The 26,459-nt window shown below is 45.2% G+C and overlaps 2 protein-coding genes across 3 annotated transcripts in view; one reads left to right on the top strand and one right to left on the bottom strand.

Annotated features, from left to right (window-relative positions):
• The window catches only part of Igfbp7 (insulin-like growth factor binding protein 7), a 58,806-nt gene extending 42,606 nt beyond the window's left edge, over positions 1-16,200 (top strand). For both annotated transcript variants that reach the window (NM_008048.3, NM_001159518.1), the window contains 4 exons: positions 9,769-9,878; positions 13,411-13,527; positions 14,086-14,212; positions 15,941-16,200. In NM_008048.3, coding sequence (NP_032074.3) covers positions 9,769-9,878; positions 13,411-13,527; positions 14,086-14,212; positions 15,941-15,960 — 374 coding nt within the window. In that variant the 3' untranslated portion in view covers positions 15,961-16,200. The remainder of the gene's footprint in view (positions 1-9,768; positions 9,879-13,410; positions 13,528-14,085; positions 14,213-15,940) is intronic.
• Positions 16,112-26,459, bottom strand: part of Polr2b (polymerase (RNA) II (DNA directed) polypeptide B) — a 38,845-nt gene continuing 28,497 nt past the window's right edge. Inside the window, exons 17-25 of the mRNA NM_153798.2 lie at positions 26,023-26,119; positions 24,971-25,065; positions 22,660-22,910; positions 22,490-22,579; positions 22,163-22,270; positions 20,535-20,648; positions 20,029-20,189; positions 17,022-17,217; positions 16,112-16,360 (exon numbers count right to left, since the gene is read on the bottom strand). Of these exons, the coding sequence (NP_722493.2) occupies positions 16,271-16,360; positions 17,022-17,217; positions 20,029-20,189; positions 20,535-20,648; positions 22,163-22,270; positions 22,490-22,579; positions 22,660-22,910; positions 24,971-25,065; positions 26,023-26,119 (1,202 nt within the window). The 3' untranslated portion in view covers positions 16,112-16,270. The remainder of the gene's footprint in view (positions 16,361-17,021; positions 17,218-20,028; positions 20,190-20,534; positions 20,649-22,162; positions 22,271-22,489; positions 22,580-22,659; positions 22,911-24,970; positions 25,066-26,022; positions 26,120-26,459) is intronic.

Raw genomic sequence — 26,459 nt, 5'->3', positions numbered from 1 at the left:
TGGGATAACATGGGATAAATGAGGAAAATACCTAATAAAAATATTTTTAAAAAAAAGAAAAGAAAATGCCTGTTTGTGAGCCACGTACAGTCTGTTCATAAGCAACAAATCGCAAGAAGCAATTTTCTGTTCACATTCCATGGTCAGTGCAAACCCCAGGAAAGGATGTGAAGTTATTATAAGATGCTCAGTCTGAAGAAAGACATCTGAACACGGTGCCTATCATTGAGAAGAAGAAAAAAAAAAAATAGGCCGCACTACACTCAAAGAAGAGTCTTAGCATCAAATATTGGAGCCGAAAACGGAGTGTCTCACTAACCCAGAGGCTATCAGAAATCAACCAAGAAATGTCATTATCAGGTCTCTGTACACCGTCACCAAGATTTGCTGTATTGGATAATGTGGGCTCAAAAGGACCAGCCCTGCAAATACAAGGCTGGGATGCTTCCATTTCTCCATCCGATCTGGGCAGGGGAGATGGGCCCAGTGAGCCACAGCTACCTAAGATTCCCCATAGGGAGGGAGAGTGAAGACTGATTCCTTCCCTAGGGAGGAGCCCACATTCCTTTCCCAGGCTAAAATGGAAACTAGGTGGGGCTTGCCCTGCCTTTGCAGCTCAACACTCTGAATTTGTTCTGAACCCATGAGCCCATATCCAACAGATCTGAGAGAGGTGGTGGGGCGCGAAGGGGGGGACAGGGTGTATGTGTGTGGAAAAGGGGCTGTGATAACCACATATGCAATTGGTTTGAAGAAATTCTTTTTGTTGCACAGTTACTGAAAACAACTGTTTAATATGTCAATGCAGTAAAGAAGCACAGACCAGTTTCCTGGCTCCAGTCCAGACTGACACCATTTTAGTTTGGAGACTAGTGATCTCCTCTAACATTTTATGTCCCCAGCTTGTAACAATTTCCCTTGTCCCCAAGACCTAGTTACTAGGTTGCATTGCATATTCTGAGTACATCTTCATCTTTTTTTACCCCACCCCCAGACCCTTAACCCTCGAGAGTGTCTGGGTCGCACAAAGACCTCCATAATCATGCCTAGAAATGCCCCATGAGTCACGTGACTCCTCATTTGGAGGCGTGCAGGACTGTCAGAGCCCAAATCACAAACAGCAGCTAACACTAATACATATGGAGTGATCACTCTGTTTTCTTATATCATTTCGTTTCTCGTCTAAGTGTGCTGAGCTGTCCGCAATAGATCCACCCCCAATAGACTATTTCTAGGGAAACAAAAAACAAAAAAAAAAGAAACACTTCTACACACTTTTCCCACCAAGCGGTATTTTGTCAGGGCCCCATCACTCTGAAATCCTGGCGCTTTATTTATACTATAGTGTTAATGACTAATAGGAGCTATTATTTAACCATAAGAATTTTCCTTAGACTGAAACTCTGAATTACCCATGGCCTGTGCTGCTTAAGATTTAGTACTGTCGTCTCGGTCTCCTTCCTTTGCTGACCTAAGATGACCCCCTGAGAACATGGGCTAGATTCCCATACCAGTGTTCAGCTTCTGTATCGCCCACCTCTGGAAGTTCCCAAAATGGCTGGCCTTGGCAGATGGCGCTGCTCTTTAATGAGCTGCACAGTTGCTGCTTCCCATTGCTTAGTGCCAGGAAGCTTCTCCTCGCTTCATCCCCTTCCCCTTCTTGCCCACAGTGCCTTCCTACTATTCTTCTCCCGTTTTTGACCTTTTGTTTCATCTTTTCCCCTTGGATGTGTTATCAGAATCTCATCTCAATCTAGGGACTTCTGCCAAGATGTCTGAACTCTTCCATATGCGGAGTACGAAATCTTCCTTAAGCCCTACTTTGCCCTTATTTGGTATAAATATCCATACCCTATGAGCTATTATTCTAGGGCCAGGAGTCATTAAGAGTCAGTATGAATGTGGTTTGCAGACTACCCTGGCTTAGAGAAGTCCTTATACTCGGCTGTGTATGCCATGTTAACATACTCAGTGGATGGCATGAGGTGATAATATTAACCACTGGGATACAGAATGCTTTATTTTGTATGCGGGAATGACTGTCGAAGCTTTCTCATCAATAGAGCTGCCCTTCCCCATGGAATTTGCTCTGAGTGATGGATGTTCAAATTAATTCTATCTTCTGGTGGCATATACTAATTGACTGGTTGGTGGGCAGGAGCCAAAACAGCATAGCATGCCGCAACAGAAAGTCAAGTGGAAGGTTAAACAAAATTGTAATGGGTGCTCAGCCAGCTGGTAAACGGTAGCTATGACATCACTTTAGGTAAGTAACATAGCGATGGCACATGGGTTCATTTCGTGACAGTGTAGATCTTCTCAATTCTTAACCAGGGAACTCTGAGATTGCTAGCACATTGAGCCTCCTCCTTCTTGTGAACAATGAAGAGCACCTGACTTGACAGTTGCTGGCTGTTCAGATGTCATCAGAACACTAGCATCCTCATGAGTCCAGCCAGGACAGCCCCAGACAAAAATGCTATGCTAAGCTGTGTAGGGTGAGGCAGGTCCTGGAGGGCGGACATGACGGCTGAGAGTGGGCTTGAAGAGAATGAGGAAGAATGGTTGTTAGAAGGGAGAATCAGGGATGGTGGGAAGGATGAGAAATGCAATGAAGCTAAAATCATGCAGCCAAATGTGACGTTAGAAGACAGATCCTGTAGGGGAGAACTTTATTTTTGGCCATCTTCTAGATTAGGTTAGGTGAACTAAATATTCAGCCTAAAAACATGACTTTTGACATCTTCTACTCTGCCATTTTAGACTTTAAAAATTAGTCAACTAGGGAAGAGGTGACACTTAAGTGTGTTCCATTTTATTCATCCCTGGGAGAGTTACCTGGATTAACAAATCATGCAAAATATGGTTAGGCAGATACAGAACTCTAATTGACCTGCCTGTGTTCCATTAATATCCAGAGCCAGACACTAGACCCAAAAAATTTGATGTATGTTGGCTGTGCTCTGCAACATTCATATTAGGTAGACTCACTTCAAAACCCCCAAAGAGGCCCTAACTTCTTGTACTATAGAAATGGCTCGGCAGTTAGTCTAAAGTCATTAGGCAAAGGATCCAGATCCAAGTGTTCTATTCCCAGGAGAGCTTGGTGTGGCGGGGACAGCTCAGGTCATGTGTAGTGCTTTGTGTTCTGCAGGAGGCTGAGACATTGTTTACATACCTCTTAAGCATTTCCCGTGTGTGTGTGTGTGTGTGTGTGTGTGTGTGTGTGTGTGTGTGTTCATAGGATGAGTTTTAACTCCATCTTCTCTTTTACAGCTTTATATAAAATCAGCTTACATGAACTGCTGGTCAGATTTGAGATTAATTTATATTATATTTCCTTGGCATCTGTGTGACTTGTGAGAATTGCCTTTTCTCACTCTTCACAACCAAGTTGCGATGTTACAAATGTAGATTCGCCCATCTGTAATTATTCCCTCTCTATATTTTTGGGGACACTGTAACTTTTGGGTCATAAGAGACTACTCCTAAAGTAGTCTGAGTCATCTGTCTGGGACACTATTAGAGGGGACAATACACATGCAAACAGGATTTGCAGGAGGCTTCTAACTGTTTCTGGGTACTTTTAGGGTGACATCGATTCATTCATTGAATTTTAGCTTTCTTCCAGTGAATATATGGAATATTATTCCTCACTGCCGATTCACCCAGGATCTCGTTATTTGTTTTCATTTTCATTTCTTTTCTTCTCCTTGTCCTCCACCTCAGCCATCCCTCTTCTTTCTCTTCAAAAAATGGGAAAAAAAAACCACCTAAGATTTGAAGGGAATAATAATGTTTTAAAGTAAGGAAATGAACTTGGGAGATAAACGTGTATTATTGGAAGCAATGGGGATTGAATGAGAGTTAGCTGAGTTGTGCAGGTAAGAAAGCAAAGAGGTGCAGTGTGGGTGGGGCACAGACATCTGGGAGAGTTGAAATAGGAGACTGGGGTCCGGAGAGCCTGGTGGCGGACATTTCCCCCATGCCTGCATCACTGTGGCAGTGTGGCTCTTTGCTGGAGCTGCCTGCATGAGTGAGGGAAGAGAAGAGCAGTGGAGAGTCAGACATCCTATAGGCAGGATGCTTGCTAGACAGACGTTTACCACCCTGAAATCCCTCGTGGGGCAAGAGCATGGGTAAGCAAATAATTAGATTTATTTTGGGTTTGTCCCTATGCACTGAAAACAAATCTGGGATTTTCCTCTTTAGTTGGAATCCAGACACAGAAGATAACTTAAGGCGCCAATATCATGACTCATCAACTGGCCTTGAGATTCAATTTTCAGAATTTTACATCAAAAAAAAAAATCTGCTCTGGGTGAATTAAAGTCTTTCTTTTTTTCCTTCCTTCCTTCCTTCCTTCCTTCCTTCCTTCCTTCTTTCCTTCTTTCTTATGTCTTTATCGTTTGGAACAGAAATGCATTCTGGATTTTCTTTGACTTTCTTGGAAGAAAGGGTAGAAAGAGGAGTTCTTTGATAAAGATAATAAAGACATTGAGCTGAAGCAGAGCAGGACCTTTTCGAACTGAACTCTGGGATACAGAGTTGGCAGCAGTGCCACTTTCCAGCAGAAGATGTGCAGAGAGGGCCTTTGTGGCTGGGGGGAGGGGCTGTCACATCCACCAGCAGCTCATCTTCTGCTTGCACGTAGGACCAGGACCCTGTTGGTGTCCCCGAGTCATTAGGAAGTCCTTTCTGTGTCTCTCCTCACCCCTCCACTATCTTCCTGTAAGACCCACATTCTGCCTTTGCCAAGAGTCTCCCAGCCCACGTTGGTAACGCAGGTCTGTAGTCCCAGCTGTGGAGGAGGTTGAGGCAGGAGGATTCCAAGTTCAAGGCATGCCTGGGTTATGCAGTGAGTCTGAGGCTAGTCAGGACATCTGAATCAGACCCTGACACAAAATTCAAAGTTAAAAAGATGTCAGGGGTAGAGCCCGTTGGTAGAGTGCTTGCCCTAGCATGTATAAGACCCTAAATTCAGTCTCCACTAGTGGAGGAGGGAATGGGAAAAGCCTCTTTATCTCTCCTGCTTGTTAGCAGGAAGTTCCCAGAGTGGGAGACGGCAAAGATCCAGGCAGCCTGAGAGGTAGAGAAGACACTGGGTGGGTATCAGCTCTGAGCAAGGTGAATGAGGAGAATTCTGAACACCTGTGGATTCTACCATGACAAAAACCATGGGGAACAACCTGTCCCGCCTACTCTGAGGTCTACCGATGACCTCATCAGTTAGTCATTGATTGATTGATAGGGCTTTCCTCTGCACAAGTCTACATGCCAGGTCTGAAAGCCCTTTTGTAGGGTGGTAGTTTTCAATGTAGATGCTGTTGGTTAAACTCTTCATTGTGTTCCTGAGTTTAGCCTTAGGTACAACAAGGTCATTCATAATGACCAAGGTTTTCTTTCAGTGTCTTGCCGGGAACTGCCTGCCCACCCACCCAGAGCATGAATGAGGCTCGCTTTTATTATCTAGAACTTGTAGGATTCTACATATAGCCTGGTAGCAAAATGAACAATAATCATTTGTTTTCAATAATCTGCAAGTAGACTCAGCTCACTCAAGTCAAGTCGTTTTATGTATCTCAATGGGAGCTCACCACATAATTGGTTCGAATTGTGAACTCACTCCCCACCCCATCCCCCACCCTCACCCCCCATCCCCATCTCCATCCCCCATCTCACCCTCCCACTCCCACTCCCTTGATAGCACTCATTCAGGGTATTCATAGGCTCAGATGTTTTTCAGGAACTCTTACTTCTCCAGAAAGTCTCTTTTCTTGGAATAGCAAGAAACCCCGAGAGAGACCCATTATCATAAACCTGCCCTGCCTTTAGTACTCGAATCTTAGCATAATGGGTTCCTGGAGTGTACTACTGATACAAGTACATGGACAGACAGACTGGTGGATCAGAACAGAGCCCAGATGCAGACCCACACATTCGGCTGAGGGACAGACCAGAAGGTATTATTAATGATTCAGTAGGAGAAATACGGCCCTCTCAAAATCTACTGAAGCAATAGATGGCCTTTGGGGAGATGGCCTGTACATCATAATAGAGGCAAAAATTAATTCAAGATTAAACAAAAACCTACTTGGAGAGGAGTTGAACATAAAGATTGAGGAAGAGAACAGGGCCCTTTAGAGCATTGCATCAAAGTTTAATAACCGGGCTCAAAAAATGTAAAGCCTAGGGCACGCCTTTAATCCCAACACTCATGAGACAGAGGCAGGTGGATCTCTATGATGCAAGGCCAGTGTGGTCTACAAAATGAGTTCCAGGACAGCCAGGGCTACATAATGAGACTCTTTGGGGCGGGGGGGGGGGGGGGGGGTAAAAAAAAAAAACTACTCGCTACAGTGAATCGTATTAAAAAGCTCAAGCATAGAACTTCTACTTGTATTAATAACACTGGAAAGGCTGAGGCAGGAGGATCATGATCATGAGTTCCAGACCAAACTGGACTACTAAGGGAGATCATGTCTCAGTAAAACAGGACTAACCCTAACTGCTTGAAGAAGGCTGAAGGAGGTCTGTGGCCTGCTCCTAGACCCCCGAAGCAGTACCAGGCAAGGACTGTTCCTGCTCCTGATGAAGGCGGGTGCGTCTGGGAAGACGAATGCAGGTTGCATAGGGGACACTCAGATCCTCACAATTGAACCATTCCCATGAAGCTTTACTCCTTTGCTACGAGAGCAGCAGCTTTTCCCCAGACCCCCCTTGCTCCACCCTGCCCCGCAGCCGAGCTCTTCAGAGCTTTGGCATACTGGTATATTCTTCCCAGAACAACCTCTTGAAATCCCTTGGGGTCTGAGTCAGGCTGCCCCAGCCCTTGTTGGGAAGGACAGAGCAGTGGGGGGCCCTCACAGGGGTGGGAGAAAGGAGTTCAAAGGCCAGCCAGATCCGGTTGTGTGACGTCAAAGCCTTGGGGTCTCAGCAGCCAAGAGGAAGCTAGGGAGAGGGCGAGCCCCGCATTCTATATCAGGGCGTTCAAACTAGGAAATGTCGGAGACAAGGCCAGAAACATACATATAAACACAGCCTCGCTCTGCTTCCCCGTGTCCAGCTTTGCAAAAAAAAAATAGCCAGTACTCCAAGTCACGGTGTGTGCTTCCTTCTGGGACCCACGATCCACAGAGAAGGAAACATAAAATATATTTAGAGCTTTCGAAACTGATTGTTTTGTGTATTCTTACAAAGGGAGAAAAAAATAAATAAAACCGCCCCAAGAGATTTGTTTTAAAAGCTTCTCTAATCCTTGAGATGAGTGGGAGAACGTTGCATAGTGGGGTCATTTCCTTGCCGTCTCCAGACGTTAGTACGCACTGAAAATAGATGTTGGGAGGGGAAGACTCCGTGGCCTGTGAATACGGATTGTGCAAGAAAGTTTTCCAGGCCAAGAGGGGAAGGTTGGGCCTTTCCCAGGCCCCCGGTACAAGATGACCCTGTGGTTGGATATTTAACTAGGCTTGAAGACCCCAGACAGAGGGAATAATTAACTTACTCATTCCAGAATCGGGGCAAAGCATCCCGGAGGGCGGAGTCTAGGGCAAAGCACCCCGGAGGGCGGAGTCTAGGGCAAAGCACCCCCGGAGGGCGGAGTCTAGCTCTTCAGCTGCTCAGTCTCTCTGTGGGAACCCAGGCTCCCAGGTCTATCTCCCCTCCGAGGTACACTGTCCCAAGTCTCTCTGGAGGGCCCAGGGGGCTGAAACCTGGCATTCCAAATTAGTAGATGGAAAATAGTAATTGCTCCACTAAAAAAGAGGGGTGTGTGGGCTGGAGAGATGGCTCCGTGGTTAATTGAGTTGAGTTGAGACCTCTGCCACCCACATACAAGCCGGTGTGATGGAATGCAGCTGTTGGCGTAACACCAGCCGGTCTCAGCGCCTCGGAGATCAAGGGCAAACAAGTGAGCTTCCAGTTCACCAAGAGAACCTCTCTCAAAAAAAAGGTGGAGAGCAATAGAGAATGATACTCAAAATCCATCTCTACCTGTATGAGCACGTGTACTGACTCCAGCCGCATATGTAGCAGAGGATGGCCTTGTCAGACATCAGTGGGAGAAGAGGCCCTTGGTCCTGGGAAGGCTAGATGCCCCAGTGTAGGGGAATGCCTGGGCCGGGATGGGTAGGTGAGTGGGTGGGTGGGAGAGCTAGGGGGTTCCCAGAGGGGTAACCAGGAAAGGGGATAACATTTGAAATATAGATAAATAAAATATCCAATAAAAAAGAAAAAGGAAAAAAAAGAACTACAAAAAAAGAGGAAATAAATGTAATTTTTAAAATTAGTATTTTAGAGCAACTTAATTAATGAAAGGTAATTAACATCCAGGCAATGTTGGTCGATGCTGCAGTGCAAACAGGGCCATGACTCTTTCCATATCTGTTGATGTGAGAAGTGGGAGTTTCAGGGCCAAAGCAGAAATCACCTGCTGACTTTGCTCATCCGGGCTCAAGAGAAACTGAGCAGGCTTGTAGTTCTGAGTCTTTCTCCTGGTCCTTGCTTACACATTAGTCTCTTTCTTCTGTGGATTAAAGCTGGAATCAGCCATTTCCTTCTGTGAAGGCCCAGATCTACAATATTTAGGTCACACAGTCTGGAATACAAACCACGTGGTCCCACCAGGGTGACAGAGACACTCTGTGAACGCGTGAATGAAGCTGTTCCACTGACATTTATGGACAGTAAATGAGAATATCTTCTAGTTCTCACATGCCACAAAATAATAGTATTCTCTTAATTTTCCCCAAACATTTGAACTGACTGATCTTTGGAGGCCATACAGACATAACTAGGAAGGCAAATTTGGGTCACAGTCCATGGTTTACCAACTCCAGGAACAGAGAGCCAAAGAAGCTTACAGCAAAAGGGATGCCCACTACGGGTGGATCTGAGTAATAATAGCATTTTTACTCACAGGAGGAAGGGAAATTACTGGGTTCCAGAACACCAAGAATGGGGAGGTATCTTCTGGCCTCTCTTGGCTTCCTCAGATCTGCTCACAGTCCCTTTAACCAATGCTCACTGCTGGGAACCCAGCCACCGAGGACCCTGAAACTAGCCCCCTCCTGCCCTTTCTTTGGGGGCTTGGTCCCAACAGAAGGCAGCCACTGCTTTGAGCATTTGCCTTCTCCACTAGCAGAAAGACCCTGTCCCCACCTTCGGTGACAGCCAGGCCCCTTCTGTGCCACCAGCCGATCCCCAGGACAGCCCACTTGAATCTTACCCCAGCAAGCCTGCCTGAGTGCTCTCAGCACACTTGAAAATAACTTCTTAGATTTTTTTTTTCTTTTGTTATACAAGGAATGGTTGTTAGCACTGACCTCCAAGTGAAGATGCCGGTCCACAAAGGAAGTGAAACATTCAGCATTTCAGAACTGAAATTTCTTGGCGTTAATGGAAAAAAAGAAAAAAAGAAAGAAAGAAATCCCAGCTAATGCAAAACAGCTGGCGAAATAAACCTCATTTAAGCTCGGCTGGGGAAAAGAAGGCAATTTTGCTAGATTTTTGTTAGATAAACAGACCTTTTTTCCTACTAATTGCATTTGTTGTTGTGTTTGCTGGTTTGCTTATATCAGCCCTTGCCTTCCTTAGAAAGATTGCAGTATCACGCTGGCGACAGGAAGAGGCCTGTCTGTCTGGCCTTTGAGATGCACGTCAGATAATCCACAGAGGAGAGAGGCTCATAAACAAGGATTTGCCTTGTAAGATCCTGACTGGTGATGGGCAGCTAAAAAGATGGACTTGGCTTTCTGGCTTCTCTTGTAGGTCCTTCCATAGTGACGCCCCCCAAGGACATCTGGAACGTCACTGGTGCCAAGGTGTTCTTGAGCTGTGAGGTCATCGGGATCCCAACCCCTGTCCTCATCTGGAACAAGGTCAGTAGTGCAGGCCTCGGGAAAGCATCGTGCAAGCCGGAAATCGTTTTTTGCATGGCCCAGGGCGGTGGGAATGGCACAGCTCAGTCTGCATCCACTGCCGGCTGCCCCACAACCATGAAGCCTGTGGCAGCTGGTATCACTCTACACTGGCACGGATCTTTCCTGACCTCCATCAGCCCAGTTCTGCTTTGGGTAGCAGTGTCCAAGCAGGGAGCTTGGGAAACTCAAAGAACCGTGGTGAATATCTAAACCCACTGTTTTCGTTGCTTTTGGTTACTGTGACCAAAGGTTACCCGACAGAAACTTTCAAGGGAGGAAGAAAGGTGGTTCGCTTTAGCTTCCAGGTTCAGAGGCTTATAGTCCCTTACACAGCAGGGAAGACATGGTGCTATCACTCAGTCTGTGGTGGCAGGAAGCTATGAAGTAAGGAAGAATCTTCAAACTCGTGCTAATAAAACAGCAAAGCCAGACACCCCTCTTTAGCTAGTTTGCTTCCTCAGCAAGCTCAGAAATGGAGGATAGTCTCAATTATTTTGTGTGCTTGTTGTCTGGTCAGAGGGGAGACCTCTGGGGCTCTGGGAGGGGGTTTCGGCCCCATTGTCAGAAGAATCCTAACAGATTCCAGTTCATATAGCCGAGGGGCAAAAAGAAAGAGAAGGCAGTTCCAGCGTCCGGGCACCCAAATGTGATCGGGACTGGAATTCTTGATCTCTGTTATCAATCTCTCGGCCTCACTTTCTCCTTCAGAAAGCTTCCTCCGCAGAGGGCAGAATTATCCTCACAGACCTCCGAAGCAGCAAAGCTTTCCCAGCTGCCGAGTGAGAAACCTTAGTCTAGATCATGGTTCCTGGCAGCCTCTGGCGCCCCCGTGTGGCCAGAAGAATGCGGCCACTGAGGAAACTACCTGGCTTGAGTGTGGTTACCAGGAAACGCCTGGACCACGGTGTGGGCAGAGGTGACCCAGTTCTAGTACAGCAGACCGATGACCCAGTTCTAGTACAGCTATCCCTCGCAGCTGAAACTTTCGTTAAAGGGAATAATGGGATGTTGCCTCTAAATTGTGCTTCGGAAAGAGATGTGGACGGGGAGTCAGGCATGTCAATAACGTGGTCGGCTACGTGTTCATTTAAACCTTCCCCCTGGCAGCTGAAGTTCCCCAATGCTTATTTGCGGTTAGTGGCTTGTGAAGAGCATGGCCGATAGTTTTCAAGGAAAACCGGCAAGAAGCTTTGTTGCTTCTCAAGGGGTCTCCATGGAATTTACAAAATGAGAAGCCAGGGTGACTCGAGGTACTTAAGTTTATAAGCCTCATTGCCGAAACTTGCAGAGAATAAGGTCTGTGGCACCCCGGCAAAATACACATGGGTCCCAGGGGAAATGAGTCGGCCTCGGGAGGCTTTGAAGTTATATGGCTTCCCTTAGAACACCAGACACCAGACACCAGACAGAGGTGGGGACCTAGGGGCTTGGAGAAAGGGGACTAAAAGAAAAAGCTCACAACTGCCTCTGACTCCCACCCACTCCAGGACATCCAAAGCCCTCTTCTGGCCTCTGAGGGCAGACCCAAACTCAGATATGCACATTAATGAGGATTAACATTAAGTAATGGTGCTAACAAGAAACAGCACCCAGAGATGTATAGCATTCGGTAGTTATTGGCGCTTTTTCTTATTTATTCCTTATTTACAATAGCAAGATTTTTGGAAGAATCTGCTGCAACCAAAGTACTCTAGAGCTAGGCATCAGGTGCCGCGTGTTCTGGGCAGGCTGAGACAGGATGGTGAGTTTGAAGCCATCCTGACTATATATAAAGAGATCTTGCAAAAAGATTAAAATAAAATAGCTAGACACCTAAACGACTTCTTGGTCTCCCCTTGAGCCTCCCCCAGCCCCAGCTGGCCATTTGTGGATAGCAGGGTTGGGTTTGCTTTTTTATTTGTTTGTTTTGTTTTGAAGATTCTTTTTGTCACAGGGCAGTGGTGGTTCATTAATCCCAGCACCTGGGAGGCAGAGGCAGGTGGATTTCTGAGTTCGAGGCCAGCCAGGTCTACAAAGTGAGTTCCAGGACAGCCAGGGCTACACAGAGAAACCCTGTCTCGAACCCCCCCTCCCCAAAAAAAGATCCTTTTTGTCAGGGTGTGGGGGATCTTCTATTGCTCTCCACCCTACTTTTTGACCTAGAGCTCACTGATTTGAGCTAGCCAGCTAGCCTGGAGGATCCTCGGGTCTCCACCTACCCTGCTCTGAGATTACAGGTGCTAGTGATGTGTGGGAGACTTAGCAGAGTCTCTAGCCTTTGAGTCAAACACTCCTCCCAGAACATTACCTATTTTATTAACATAGACGGTTGCACCAGCTGCTTGGGAAATTCAAGGAAAAAAAATGCTTATTTATACACGTCTTCATAGCTTCCATTTGAAACCCTAAGTACCAGGTTTTTCTCTCCGAATTGGGGGAGACGTGGGACAAACCTGAACTTAGCATTTGCTTAATTACAGAAGGAAACTCCTGACTTTCTCGTGACAAAGACAATCGAAGTAAACACTGGCTTGGCTCTTAAAGAGGCCTTGGTAGAATTAAAGAAAACTGTTTCGTGTCATTTTTTTTAATTTGGTTATTATAACTTAAAACATATGTACTGAAACTGAGGAACTAAATGTGTTCAACAACAACAGAAAAAGACTTTTCCCTGTGTTCTTTTCACATCTTTTCCAAAGTTCTTATTAACATACTTTAACCTTTAAAATAGGTAGGGAAGGAGAGACACGAAGTAAGGATTGGCTGTAAACCGAGGGAGATGAATTTCCCCTTCGTACACGGCCTTCGGAATCTCTCTCTCCATAGCACGGACAGAAACAGGCAGGGTTTATCACACATAGACAGCGGGAACTGTTTCATGCTCCCTTAGCCCCCAGAGCAAGCACTAGACTCAGCTCTGGACTCCAGCTGCTGCTTCTCTTTGATGAGGTTGTTACAGGAAGTGCCCACAAGGTCCCAAACATCAAACTACACTGCATGACAGCTTGCCAGTCAAACACAGCAAGGCAGGCAAAGAAGGCCCAGTACCAAGGATCAAACTGTCGTCGGACACCAGTGAGTGAAGCAGGGTGACCATGCATACTCCACAAGTTTTCCAGAAAAAAAAAAAAAAAAAAAAAAAAAAAGCTTAAATCATGTTGCTTAAAAACCAGATGGAGTGGTACACACCATTAATCCCAGCACTTGAGTGACAGAGGCAGACTGATCTCCTAGGTCTATATAGTGAGTTCCGGGCCAGCCAAGGGCTACATAGTGAAACCCTGTCTCAGAACAAAACAAAATAAAACAAAACCCAGGTTGCTTAGGTAAAATTGGCAGGAAGAAACCATTCTGCTTGCTCAGTATTCAGAAAAGGAACAGATTGAGTAAATTGCTAGATTTAATCTTATTATGAAGTCTGGTGAACACCTTGTGCAATTCTGGGAATGGGGCATTTCCAACCTTGATGTTTTTATACGAGAACTAAGACTCTCCCCTTCTGATTTCTCAGGTAAAAAGGGATCACTCTGGAGTTCAGCGGACAGAACTCTTGCCTGGTGACCGGGAAAATCTGGCCATTCAGACCCGGGGTGGTCCAGAAAAGCATGAAGTAACGGGCTGGGTGCTGGTAAGTAGCAAGAGCTGGCAACCGTTTCATTCTCAGAACACCCAGGCTTGGCAAAGGTCGCCTGCCTGAAATTATTCTCCTCCCATTTCTTCGAAGCAGCCCTGCTGTGGTCGTACAGATACAGCTACAGGAACTAATGGAAGAACTGAAGTTACTTTGTTTAAAAAAAAAAAAAAAAAAAAGAATTAAGAGAATCCTGCTTGCCTAAGTTCAAAGCAGAATTCTTACACAGAACTGAATTAATTATCGTTAATGGTTAGCAAGTATGCGATTTTGCTTAACCTTTGATTCTGTATTTGATCACAGCCCCTAAGCAAGGCTCTCCCTCCAGCATGTATGTGCGCCTACCCAGATTTTAACATTCACATTGTGATCAAAAGCCACCCAGGCCATTGGAATACAGCGGCTCCACGGGCTGCTAGCATAGGACTTCACTACTTCTCATAGCAGCTCCGCTCCCAAGCCCCTGCTCGTCACAGGGATCCTACTAGGTGTAATGGAAGCCACTGAAAGCGAGGAGACCTCCACAGAGAACTAAAGAGCCTTTATCTTTCGCAGGTATCTCCTCTAAGTAAGGAGGACGCTGGAGAGTATGAGTGCCACGCATCCAACTCCCAAGGGCAGGCTTCCGCGGCAGCCAAAATTACAGTGGTTGATGCCCTCCATGAAATACCACTGAAAAAAGGTATGTAAGCCAGCTCGCCATTTAAAAACAAGCGGTCTTTTAATAATCAAGTAGCACACAGAACTATTAATACAATTCTGAAAAGCAGGAAGTCCAGAAAAGCATTAAGCATATGTAATTACAGCCAGATTGCATGCCTCAAGATGGCGGAGGGCTACCAGGACTTAGCTTTCACCTCATCTTGAACAGAATTCCTGTGACTTCTATATGTCATTTCCCCTTTGTGGTTTGACTATTATATTCATCATTTAAAAGGAAGTGGTCATGGTCAATTTGGTCCTTCATTTGGAGCTTTTAAGAAGGAAAAAACAAAAAACAAAAACTAGACACTCATTGCTCTTCCAGGGGAACTGACTGAGTTCAGTTCCCAGGCCCCATATGGGGCAGGTCACAATTACCTGTAACTCCAGTTCCAGGGGCTCCTATGTGCTCTTCTTCTGGCCTCCATAGGCAGGCACACACTCATGACACACATTCACACACATACACACACACACACACACACACACACACACACACACACAAAGACAACAAGCTAGAAAAAGAGAAGAGGTTGGCAAATACTCAGGTGTGTCCCAACCACTGCTAAAATGTTTCTTCCAAAGAAGCCACGCTACAGTGGCCCAGCAGGGCTGCCTTACATGTAGTCAGTGACACCTGACCAGACCCTCCTCAGACCAAACAAAGCTTCTCCCACATGCTGAGGTGCAGGTCATGCCGCTGGCCAGACCACTCAGCTGTGCGGCGAAAGGCATTACCAAGCACAAGTGTTGGTGGTCAGAAATTCTCCCTCTCCACCAAGACGTGTGGGGAGTCCGACAGGGTCACCTGTCGGAACCTCAGTCTGGAACAGCACTCTTCTACCTTAAGCTCTGAACGGGCGGGCGCTGGGCTGCAAGGATGCTTAGCTTCTCTGGATCTCACCTTGGAAGAATGTAGCACTGGCTCTCATACTTGAAAGTGCATAGCTCACCCTCCACGGGGCACTCCAGCATGTCATGTGCGTGACCACTCATACATCCTTTATCCCCAGGTTTCTGAATCCCCACAACCTCACCTGTTATGTGTATGAGTGGTTTACTTGCACGGCTGCACCACATGCATGTAGTGCCCCCAGAGGCCGGAAGAGGGCATCAGATCCCTCAGGACTGGAGTTACAGCTGAGAGCTGCCACGTGGGTGCTGGGACTCAAACCCAAGTCCTCTAAAAGAGCAGCCAGAGCTCTTAATTGCACAGCTACCTCTCTAGAGGTTTCCTTTAAAGAATGAGGTCTCACTCAGGCACATGCATGTAATCTCAGCACTTGGGAGGCTGAGGCAGGCAAGCCATGCGTTCAAGATTAGCCTGGGCTACATAGTTGGGGGTGGGGTGGGGGGGGAGAGGGAGAGGGAGAGGGAGAGGGAGAGGGAGAGGGAGAGGGAGAGGGAGAGGGAGAGGGAGAGGGAGAGGGAGAGGGAGAGGGAGAGGGAGAGGGAGGGAGGCAGGGAGGGAGGGAGGGAGGGAGGGGGGGAGAGAGAGAGAGAGAGAGAGATCTTAAGTTGCCCAAGCCTTTAACTCCCAAGTTTAAACAATCCTCCTGTCCCAGCCTGAACACTGGGTCTATAAGCACATTACCATGCCCCTCCCTGTTAGCCATATAATTTATCATTCTCACTAATTTAGAAACTGACAATCTGCCATACCATGTGAATATGTGTGACTAATTTTTCTTTCTTTCTTCTGAAACAGGTGAAGGTGCTCAGTTATAACCTGCGAATCCATGAGCCTCTGTAGCTAAAGGTGCTCTCAGACAGCCGACAGCTATAACCCTGCTCTTGCCTGACACACTTCTCTTAACCTAACCCACTAACACTTTATTACAGCCAGCTGGTTTTACACAGAGAAATCAAAGATAACACATCAAGACTATCTACAAAAATTTATTATTTACAGAAAAAAGCACATGTAGCTTTAAACAAAACAAATAAAATTCTTATCACAACAGTAAATTTTTTTTTAATGACAATCACAGAAACAAGATAGTGATAGTCACAGTATCTGACCATGAACTTCTGGCAGCTAAACACTCATCATTCGTGGTGCGATGCTCATGGACATGAGCTCCTGGAACAACAGCTTGCACGCGTACGGCATTCGCACCAAGGAAATCTGCAGAGAGAAAGACAGTGGTCAGCAGAGCTGCATCAGGTTCCACGCTCTCCCTGAGGGCAGGCTAAAGCTTTGACACACCAGGTGGATGAGAGTGGCTTCGAGCTCTCATCTAGGCCTAGTGCAGGCTCTCAGACCAGGCAGGCTTTGTTTGTTCCTCCTTTCTGCCCACACAGCCATTATTCACCCTTCCTGATACATTTCAAGTAAAAGGCTTAAGAAAAGCTCTTGGTTGGGCTGAAGAGGTGACTCCTTGGTTAAGAGCACTGGCTGCTCTTCCAGAAGACCTGGGCTGGATTCCCAGCACCCAGAGAGCAGCTCATAACCATCTGTAACCTCCACCCCAGATGATTCGTTGCCCGCTTCTGACCTTTCAGGGCAATGCAGACACATAATACACAGACACAAATACAGGCAAAATATCCATAAGCATATTTTAAAAAAATGTCTAGATTCCTTGTGCAAGACCTTGCAATTTCAGAGATGAATAGCTTAGTGAAATTGCTTTTAAGCTTGTTTTATAAAAGTCAAACTATCTTTCGTTGTCAAACTAGTATCTTAAGAGACCTGCTATCAAAACTGAAAGTCCCAGCCTATTCCACTACACTAAATCTGCCATGAGCACCGTGTAAGAACATCGAGGAGAATCAAGTGCACACACCTGGGTTTTATTGCGGCATCCCCTGCACTCATATGTATGAGTCCTCGTGTTAGCAATTGCCATTATTCCACAAAGATTACAGACATGAACCTGATACGGATCTGATGCTTCAAACAGTCTTTCTCTTAGAAACTGTGCTGCACCGTGGGCAATTTGACAGTCTCGTTCCATTTCTCCGAAGCGCAGGCCACCATCACTGTTGATAAGAACACGAGAGCTTGTTTGTACTTATTTATTGTGAGTATCTGTGAGTGCCACACATGCCCATGTGTAGAGGTCAGAGGACAGATTGCAGGAGTCGGTTCTCTTCTGAGAATTGTACCCAAATAGTTAGGCTTAGCAGCAAGCACCTCTACCCACTGAACCACCTCAGTGGCCCGGTACCGATGACCTTTTCTTATAAACACCGCTCTGATTGGTGACAAGAGTGAAGTAGCAGTAGTGCAGAACTAGACTCTGATTCTTATGCCCTAGCAATCTCTCTAACCTGGTGAGGAGGGGAAAAGCCATTTACTAGGTGTCAGAAGGTCTCCAAATGAAGTAGCCAGAAAACACGCTCAAGTACAGCATGCAAGCTTCCTCATCCAATACACTGTAGAAGAGCAGACTCCTGGGAACTTCACTTAACTTTCCAGCGTTCAATTCTATACTTGAAAGTGCACTTACAAAGTCAGTGTCAATAGGATAGCTTCTCAGTGAGGGGTCCCCAGCCCCGGAGCCTGAGAGGAAGAGTGGACAGTGACTGACATACAGCGAGCAGGTTTCCCAGGGGACCACACGAGGGAGGGACGTCGGCCTCAACATTTGTGAACACAGGCACTACTGAGTAAAGCCAATGTGCTTATAATGTTATTACTACGAAGGGCTCACTCTCCAACCTTACACAATACAGAATGGACTTACTGTACTGTAAACTGAGGGAGAGCACCCACTCCACCTCCACCGTAGGAACTACAAGGTAAGGAGCTAAAGGCACAGCCTTAAAACGTCTGTCCAGCCACCACAGATGGACAGGTAAAAACTGGGCTCTCATCAGTTTGAACTCTAGCTCACCAAAGGCTGTCCAGTGACTAACAGCTACTGAAACATGAAAGGGAAGACTACAGATGGCAGAAGTCACACACAGGTCACTGGAAGCCGACACAAGGGTGCTGGGAACCAAACAGAAGCTCTGCAAGTGTAGCGAGTGAAGTGCTCTTAGCCACTGAGCCTTCTCTGGGCTCCGATTTGTTTTCAGTGTGCTCATCTTTACACAGACATGCAGACAGTGCACACATACATGCATATATACATATACTCCCATACACTTTTAAAGTAATTTTAAAAAAAGAAAGAAAGAGGGGGGAAGGGAGTTTAGCTGGCCTCATGCCCGTATTCACACTATTTAGGAGGCGGGGCAATGCCATAAGGTGAAGGCTGTTCTAAGCTACAGAATCTCTCCTCTCCTCTCCTCTCTCCTCCTTCTCCCTCTCCTCTCTCCTCCCTCTCCCTCTCCTCTCTCTCTCTCTCTCCCTCTCTCCCCCACTCTCTCTCTTCCTGTCTTCCCCTCCTTCCCTTCCTCCATATTGAGAAATTAGGAAAAAGAAAAAAGAAATTACAAATCACCAAGCCCAGTGGTGCAGGCCTGAAAGTGAGGCCTGCAGTGAGCCTCCTCTCCTGTAGGAGGCTGAAGCAGGAGGTTGCCATGAATTCAGAGTAAACCTAGCCTTCATAGTGAATACCAGCCATCCAGGATTAAAAACATCCAGGGAAAAAAAACAAAAACAAAAAACACTGGCACAATAAATGAAGATTTAGAAAAACAAAACCTAGAGTAGCTCTTCATTTTCGTATAGCAACTAAAACAACATTCGTCCCTTCTCCAACCATATCTATCTGTGTGACATCGGCGCTCCCTCAAATACAAAACTGGGCTCAGTGGGTAGAGGTTCCTGCTGCCGAGCTGAGAGACTTGAATTCAACCCCCAGACATGATGAATGGAGAGAACCTAATTCCACACGCTGTATTCTGACCTCCACACTCAGACCATGAATTGCACACACCTACACACAAAACAGATGAAGGTAATAAAAATATTCTGCTTAAACACAGTACTGAGCTTGTGTGGGGGCACACACCTATAATCCCAACCACTTGGAGGTGGAGACTAGAAGGCCAGCCACAGCAATGTAACACAGCCTGTGCTATTATGAGACTCCATGGGAAGAAAGAGATGGGATGAGGAAGACAGGAAGGGAGGTGGAGGGAGAGGAAGGGAAAGGCAAAGTATTGCAATGGAATTAATTCAGAAGTAGAAGAGGGGCTGGAGAGATGGCTCAGTGGTTAAGAGCACCAACTGCTCTTCTGAAGGTCCTAAGTTCAAATCCCAGCAACCACAAGGTGGCTCACAACCATCTATAATGAGATCTGATGCCCTCTTCTGGTGCATCTAAAGAAAGCTACAGTGTACTTAGGTATAATAATAAATAAATCTTTAAAAAAAAAAAAAAAAAGAAGTAGAAGAGGCCAGCTACCTTCTAGGTCACTAAAAAAATTTGCAAAAACTATAAGCCAATGTCACTTTTATCACTAAGCTTACTTAGAAATATACTGATTTGTCATTAAACATGTACTAATATGTAGTGGGTTTGCCTTTGTTTTTAAATAAGTATTTTAAATTCCAACCTAGTCTCTACCGTAATGAAAGCATAGTCCACATGAAGAAGAGTTCTCTAAGGGCCCTGAGATCAAAGATTTGCTGGCCACTCTTCCATAGCTATATCCCAAGTTTTATGAAGGGAACTGCAGAACTACTAGATTTGGTGACTATAATCAGAGATAAGCTGGGGTCCTGGCTCACTGGCATGTTCACAGCCCTGACCTGAAAGGAGAAACTGTTAAAGTGAGGAGACAGGAACACAGGCGGTCATCACTCGCCGCCTCTACTTACACGCGCTTTACATCTTCAAGTGAAAGGCTAGTGAAACATAACACAATGACCGAGGCGGCGGCAGGTCCCTTACTTACCGAGATCTGCCCTCCATGGGCTGTCTGTTAAGAATCTGAATGGGTCCCCTAGCACGAGAATGAATTTTGTCATCCACCATATGCTTCAAACGCTGGTAGTAAGTGGGGCCAATAAAAATCTGTGATGTGATTTTTCGTCCAGTGAATCCATTGTAGAGCACCTAAAAACAGACAAGAGATTTTACCTCACATAACTCAAAATATTAACCAAGTTTAGAAACGCATATGCACATACTCCTATTTATATAAAAATCAACACTAGCCTATAATGAGACAATACTTACCTAGGATGAAAGGGGCAGAGACTGGAAAGGACTTTCAAGGCATAAAGCATTCTGGGTAATTTCTTTTCCCAATGAGGTGCTAGACTCAGTGTGTTTATTACTTTGTGGAACTGCATCATGCTGTATGCCTATGACATCTTGCACAGGTAAACAGCTTTCTTATATATATAAAAGTACCCTCCACAGAATATGCTTGCTACATTCAGGTTATAGTAAATGTACCTCGTTCCCTCTGAGATGGTAGCCATAGTCAGACAAAAGATTAGAAATCTTCTGCACATTGACAGCATCATTAAATGGAGTAGCGTCACCAATTTCACCCTTGTTGGCAGAGACCTTTGGGATGAAAGCACGTATGAAAGAAGTCACACATCAATAGAGACCCAAATTAAAAATGTTTTCTATAAAAGGCAAAATTTTGAAATTAAAAATGGTTATAAAAGTTGTGATATACTGAGAATCATTTTTTTAATATCTTACCTAAGAAAGATACTTGTAACAAAGTAATTTCCTAAAAAACAAGGGCTAAAATGCTCTCAGATTGAAGTCTATCCATGGGATCCTACACGAAGATAGCAAGGATCCCAAACACGTCTGATGTACTCATGGAAAACAACATCTTAATGTCTTAAATGAAGCCATCGTGTTAGACTACTATCATTTTACTTTAACAAGACACCCAAATCCAGAAAACTTACCCTGAAAGATGAATACACAGCTGATACCAAAATTTTAACATTTCCTAAAGCCATACTAAGTGAACTGTCTATGAATTAACTCATCTCTAGAAAAGAGCCAGTTGCTATAACCACAAATATCTGCAAATGCTGTTTGTACTATATCTTACAAATAAATTAGTCTTAAGCCCCAGTGGTATAATTGGCTAGCACAAGGTACTTGGGCAAAAACTCTTCCTTGGTAATACTTGGCAGTTTTTCGAGTGTGCAAACACGTGTGTGTTGGTATGTGTATGTGAAAGGGAGGAACACACATCTATGTGTAGAAGTAGAAGAGGACATCAGGTTGCTGGTTAACTTGTCAACCAGAAACAAGTGGGAGCCTGAACTGGGGAACTGCCACCAGACTGCTCTGTGAGGACCTGTCTTGACTGATGTGGACATGTGAGGCTCAGTGCACCTGAGGGCCACCATCCAGGAACAGGTGTGGTACTGGAAACCAAACTGGGCAAGCCCGGGGCATGGGGATCCTCCACAGCCTGTTTTAGTTCCTGCCCTGACTTCCCTTCGAGATAGGCAAGACTGTAAGCTGTGGGATCAAACAAACCCTTTCTTCCCTAAGTCGTTCTATCACAGCAACAGGCAAAAACCAATGCTCTATCATTCTTCATACTGCCCTGAGACAGGTCTCTCCTTCCTGAACTTTGAGCTGGGCCACCAATCCACAGTGACTCTCCTGTCTCCACACACATCAACAATACACTGACTGGGGTTACAGCACCCCTCGACACACACATTATTTATATATCAATTTCTTTATGCAGAGATCAGAAGTTAATCTGTCCTTCCAGCATGCGGGCGGGATCAGGTATAAGCTCAGGCTGTCAGGCTTGCTAACGTTTTCCCAGCCCTGGGTCTCATGACTCTTTACATGAATAAACCGAGGGCATCATGCTTGCACAGAAATGCCCCTATCTACCAAGCCGGCTCCCTAACCACTCACAGATTTCTTCAAAATGAAAAAGCATGAAAAAGTGGAATAACCAGTCTGAATGCAGGAAAATATCATATTAGCTTTTAACAAAGTATCTTGGCTCAATGATCAGAGAAATGGTCACCAAAATGAAAGAAACATCAAGTTGGAACCTATTGCTTTTCAAGACAAAATCTTACCTTCCCTTGGAGACATTCGATCAAGTGACCAATTGTCATCCGGGAGGGGATGGCGTGGGGGTTTATGATGATGTCAGGAGTTATGCCTTCGCAAGTGAACGGCATGTCCTACAGAGAAAATTGTAAACAACATAAAGACATGGGAATCTCTTAGAGACAAAGCTAGACAGACCTGACACTTCCCAAGGGAAAACTTGAATGTCCTAATTCTTTTCAACATAATAGGCTAACAAACACTAAAATTAAAAAAAAAAAAGCTACAGGAAATTTTAATTAATCTTTCAATACAACTCTGGGTTAGGCAAGAGAAAGACTGGAGACACCTACCTCTTGTCTATACTGAATACCACAAGTTCCCTTCTGACCATGTCGGCTAGCAAATTTGTCTCCAATCTGCGGAATTCTAACAGAGCGCACCTGGTTTCACATAAAAATGAGTTAGAAACTGAAACGCAATTAATTTCTAAAATGGTCTACATGAATAAAACTATACTCACCCTTATTTTACAAAATTTATATCCTTCCTGGTTGAGAGTGACCATGACCTGGTCCACGATGCCCGTCTCACTAGTTCTGAGGAAAGTGCTGCAGTCCCTCTTGGTGTAGCGCCTGTTGGTGCTCTCCAGCTCATCCTCGTTCTCGGGTAAGGTGACTGTCTTGCCGATAATAACGTCATCTCCGGAGACTCGGACCCCCGGAGCTATCAAACCGTCATCGTCCAACTTTTCATAGATGGCATGCCTCATTCCTGGAGCAGAAAGACAGGGGACTTTCCTAAGTGACACTAACGGGAAGTATTTAACACGCCACACAGCTCCTCCAACAAGCATGAGAAATGCATGTATAACTCTGTACAAACCAGTGATTAACTCATAGCAAGTCTCTAGCACCACAATATTGTTCATTACTGTCCTTATTCCAAACCCCAGAAACTCTGCACTCTAATACCAGGTGTGCGTGTACGTGTGCGTGTGTGTGTGTGTATGTGTGTGTGTATCTGTGTGTGTGTATGTATCTCTGTGTGTGTATGTATGTATCTGTGTGTGTGTATATCTGTGTGTGTGTGTATGTGTCTATGTGTGTGTGTGTATGTATCTGTGTGTGTGTGTATATGTATCTGTGTGTGTGTATATGTATCTCTGTGTATGTATGTATCTCTGTGTGTGTATGTGTGTGTGTGTGTGTGTGTGTGTGTGTGTGTGTGTGTGTGTGTGTGTGTAATCTACTATACTATACCTGGACATGGTGGCACACACCCTTAATCCCAACGCTCAGGAGGCAGAGGCAGATGGGTCTCTGTGAGTTTGAAGCCAGCAAAGACTCCCGAGCAAACACCTTGTCTCAAAGTGGGAGTGGGGAAATAGCTCAGCACTTAAGATCACTAGCTGCTCTTCCAGAGGACCCAGGATCAAGTCCGAGTACCCACACGGCAGCTCATAACCATCTGTATCTCCAATCAGATGTTCTCTTCTGGCTTCCATGGTCATTGGGCATATACACAGGCAAAACACTCATACGCATAAAATAAAAATGATTTTTTAAAAAGGAAAAGAAACTTACTAAGGGAAAAAAAGGAACAGAACAGTAGAAAGTTGGATTCTATCAAAAGAAGCATTCCCTATTGTGTGGCCACTGTCACATGAGGAAGAATGCCTGTGTCCTACACATGTATTCTCCCACAGCATCGTTAGCTGTGCTCACCACCCCCGCAACCCCACCCCAAATACAGGTTTCTCTGTGTAGCCTGATATCCTAGAACTCACTCTGTAGACCAGACTGGCCTTAAACTCCAAGATTAGAATTCAAAGATCCACCTGCCTCAGCTTCCTAAGTGCTGAGACTAAAGGCACAGGCCACCACTGCCTGGCCAAGTTGTGCATCATAATTCCACTGACCACCCACTTACTGCTACATAGAACCAACCAATGGGAATGCAGTAAGGAAGAACTTAAGAAAAAAAAGGACACTATACCTTCACACAATACTGTTAGGAGTCCACTTCGCTAGGGTAAGAACTTTCTAAGTGGCCTGTGACAGTGACTAACAGGAGACAAGAACTGCTGAATATCCTTTCATTATCTTAAGATGTTGAGCAGTATTTTAGCTAATAAACTGTGCTGCTCTCACAGCGGTTTAGAGAAGACACTGAAGAACAAGCAAGCAGCAGAGTGAGAATGCAGCGGGACGTGTGGCCATGAGATAACACAGCCTCACTTCTTTCTTCCCCACCGACTAAGGAGAAGAGATCTGAAGCAAGAATGCCCTTAAGTCTGAGCTCTAAGAGCACCACAGGATACATACATACACACATACACACACACACACACGCACACGCACACGCACACGCTAGATAAGAGGAACAGCAGCACAGCCTGGCAACACTGCACAGGCCAGCACAGCAGTGAAAGGGGAACCCCACAGTTTGACGTTATTATGGTCTAACTCCCCCCAGAATAGCTGTAGTCATTTTGTTCATGCCTGCCAGCTATTTCATATTGTTGCTGTAACATGCCTACCAGTCACTGACACAAAAAAGTGACTTGGCTAAAGGACATGCTGACCACATACCCTGGTTTTGTCCTGTATGTTCTGAATATCCTGTATGAGGTCTTAAGAAATTCCACAATGCTTTACATAGGAGTCTTCAAATCAAAGGCCAATATGGACTGTTATGTCTGGCTTAAGTCAGAGCTGGTCACCCGGAGCTAGTCTTCCTGCGCCTGTGTATGAGCTCGCTGTGGCTTTCGTGCTGACACTGAAGAATGCTGCTAACAAGCCCTGACCCCAGCAGACATCGCTGTCTCTTACCCTGGCATGTCTCACGTGTAGGCTTCTCAAACACTTCTTCTTGATCAAATCCCTTTTTAGACTCTTGTTCTTTGTATGATCGGTAGAAAACAGACCTAAAAACACAGTTGCAAAGGTCATTTATATTTTCTTTCAGTAAAATGGCTTAGATTACAGCAATGGTGTTTGGCTTAACTGATATCTGAGAGACAATTTGAACCACAAAACAGGCACAAGGGTCACTATGTACTAGGGTCAAGGTTCAGTTTAAATGGATTTTACATGTAGCATTTGACTCACAACTGTAAACACTTGGCATCACACATGAGACCAGGGGGACCCAGGTAATAAGTCCAGCCTCCTACTGACAGAATTCCTCTCCTAGCAGCCCGAGCACGGCCTGCCTTCATCTGCTCAAGTATCCCCACTGAGGCGTTTTTATATGAAGTTATGATGTCCACACTTCAGTCCTGGTGCTGCTTTATAGAATTATATAAGGAGAAAAGTTTCCCCTCTAAATCCCCCGTGTTTGAAAGAACCTTCTTATGCTACTACATATTTAAGATTAATCTATTGTCAGTAAGAAAGGGGAATATAGGAAGCCAAGTCATGGTGCACATTTGTAATCCCAAAACCCAGAAGACTGGGATGAAGGACTGCTGTGAGTTCAAAGCCAACCTGGACTACACTGTAAGTTCAAAGCCAGCCTGGACTACACTGTAAGTTCAAGGCCAGCTTCAACTACATAGTGAAATTGTCTCTAAAAACAAACAAGAAAACAGATAAAACACACCATTATTTTACCAGCAGTTATTTCAGAGTTCTATTTTCTATTTCTTCCTTAGATGTTTCTATATTATCTAAATGCAATTACATATTTGCTTACAACAGAAAAACATTTAAAATATCACATCTGAAAACCCAGAGACACAAGACTCACCGCCAATAGCTGTATGACCACCAGCCAGGTCTGCTTTTGGATTAGGGCAGTCAAGCTTATTCTTTAAAAACTTTATGAAAAAAAATGCATTTCCACTATATCTGTGTTTCAACAAATATTACTATAAGCTGACCTGAAAAAGCCTCGATCCACAGCTGAACGATTCATGATAACAGAGTCTTCTTGATTATAGCCCGTGTAGGATGCAATGGCCACAATTGAGTTGATTCCTACAGTACATTCAAAAACAAACAGTAAAGGACCCTCTGGGAAGCAGGGAAACCTATCCTTTCATTGAAATCCATTTTCTTTCATCCTATTTGTCACAAACACTTGGATGTTTGTATCATGGAAACTGTTGCTGTCTCCTCCTCCCTGAACCTGTGTGTGAGGCAAATGCTCTGCTTGCTTAACCCTGAAACCATCACTCCCAGGGAAGCCATCCTTACTATCAGTACTCCTCCATGTAACATGGTCTATAACTACAGAGTGCTTCCCCTAACCCTAAATAAACAAGCTTTATTGTTCTCACGACTCTAAGGTAAGAACATACATACGCCTCCAGAGTGA

Source organism: Mus musculus, chromosome 5 (assembly GCF_000001635.26).
Source record: "Mus musculus strain C57BL/6J chromosome 5, GRCm38.p6 C57BL/6J".
Taxonomy (NCBI): domain Eukaryota; kingdom Metazoa; phylum Chordata; class Mammalia; order Rodentia; family Muridae; genus Mus; species Mus musculus.
This window is presented reverse-complemented; position numbering and strand designations above follow the sequence as displayed.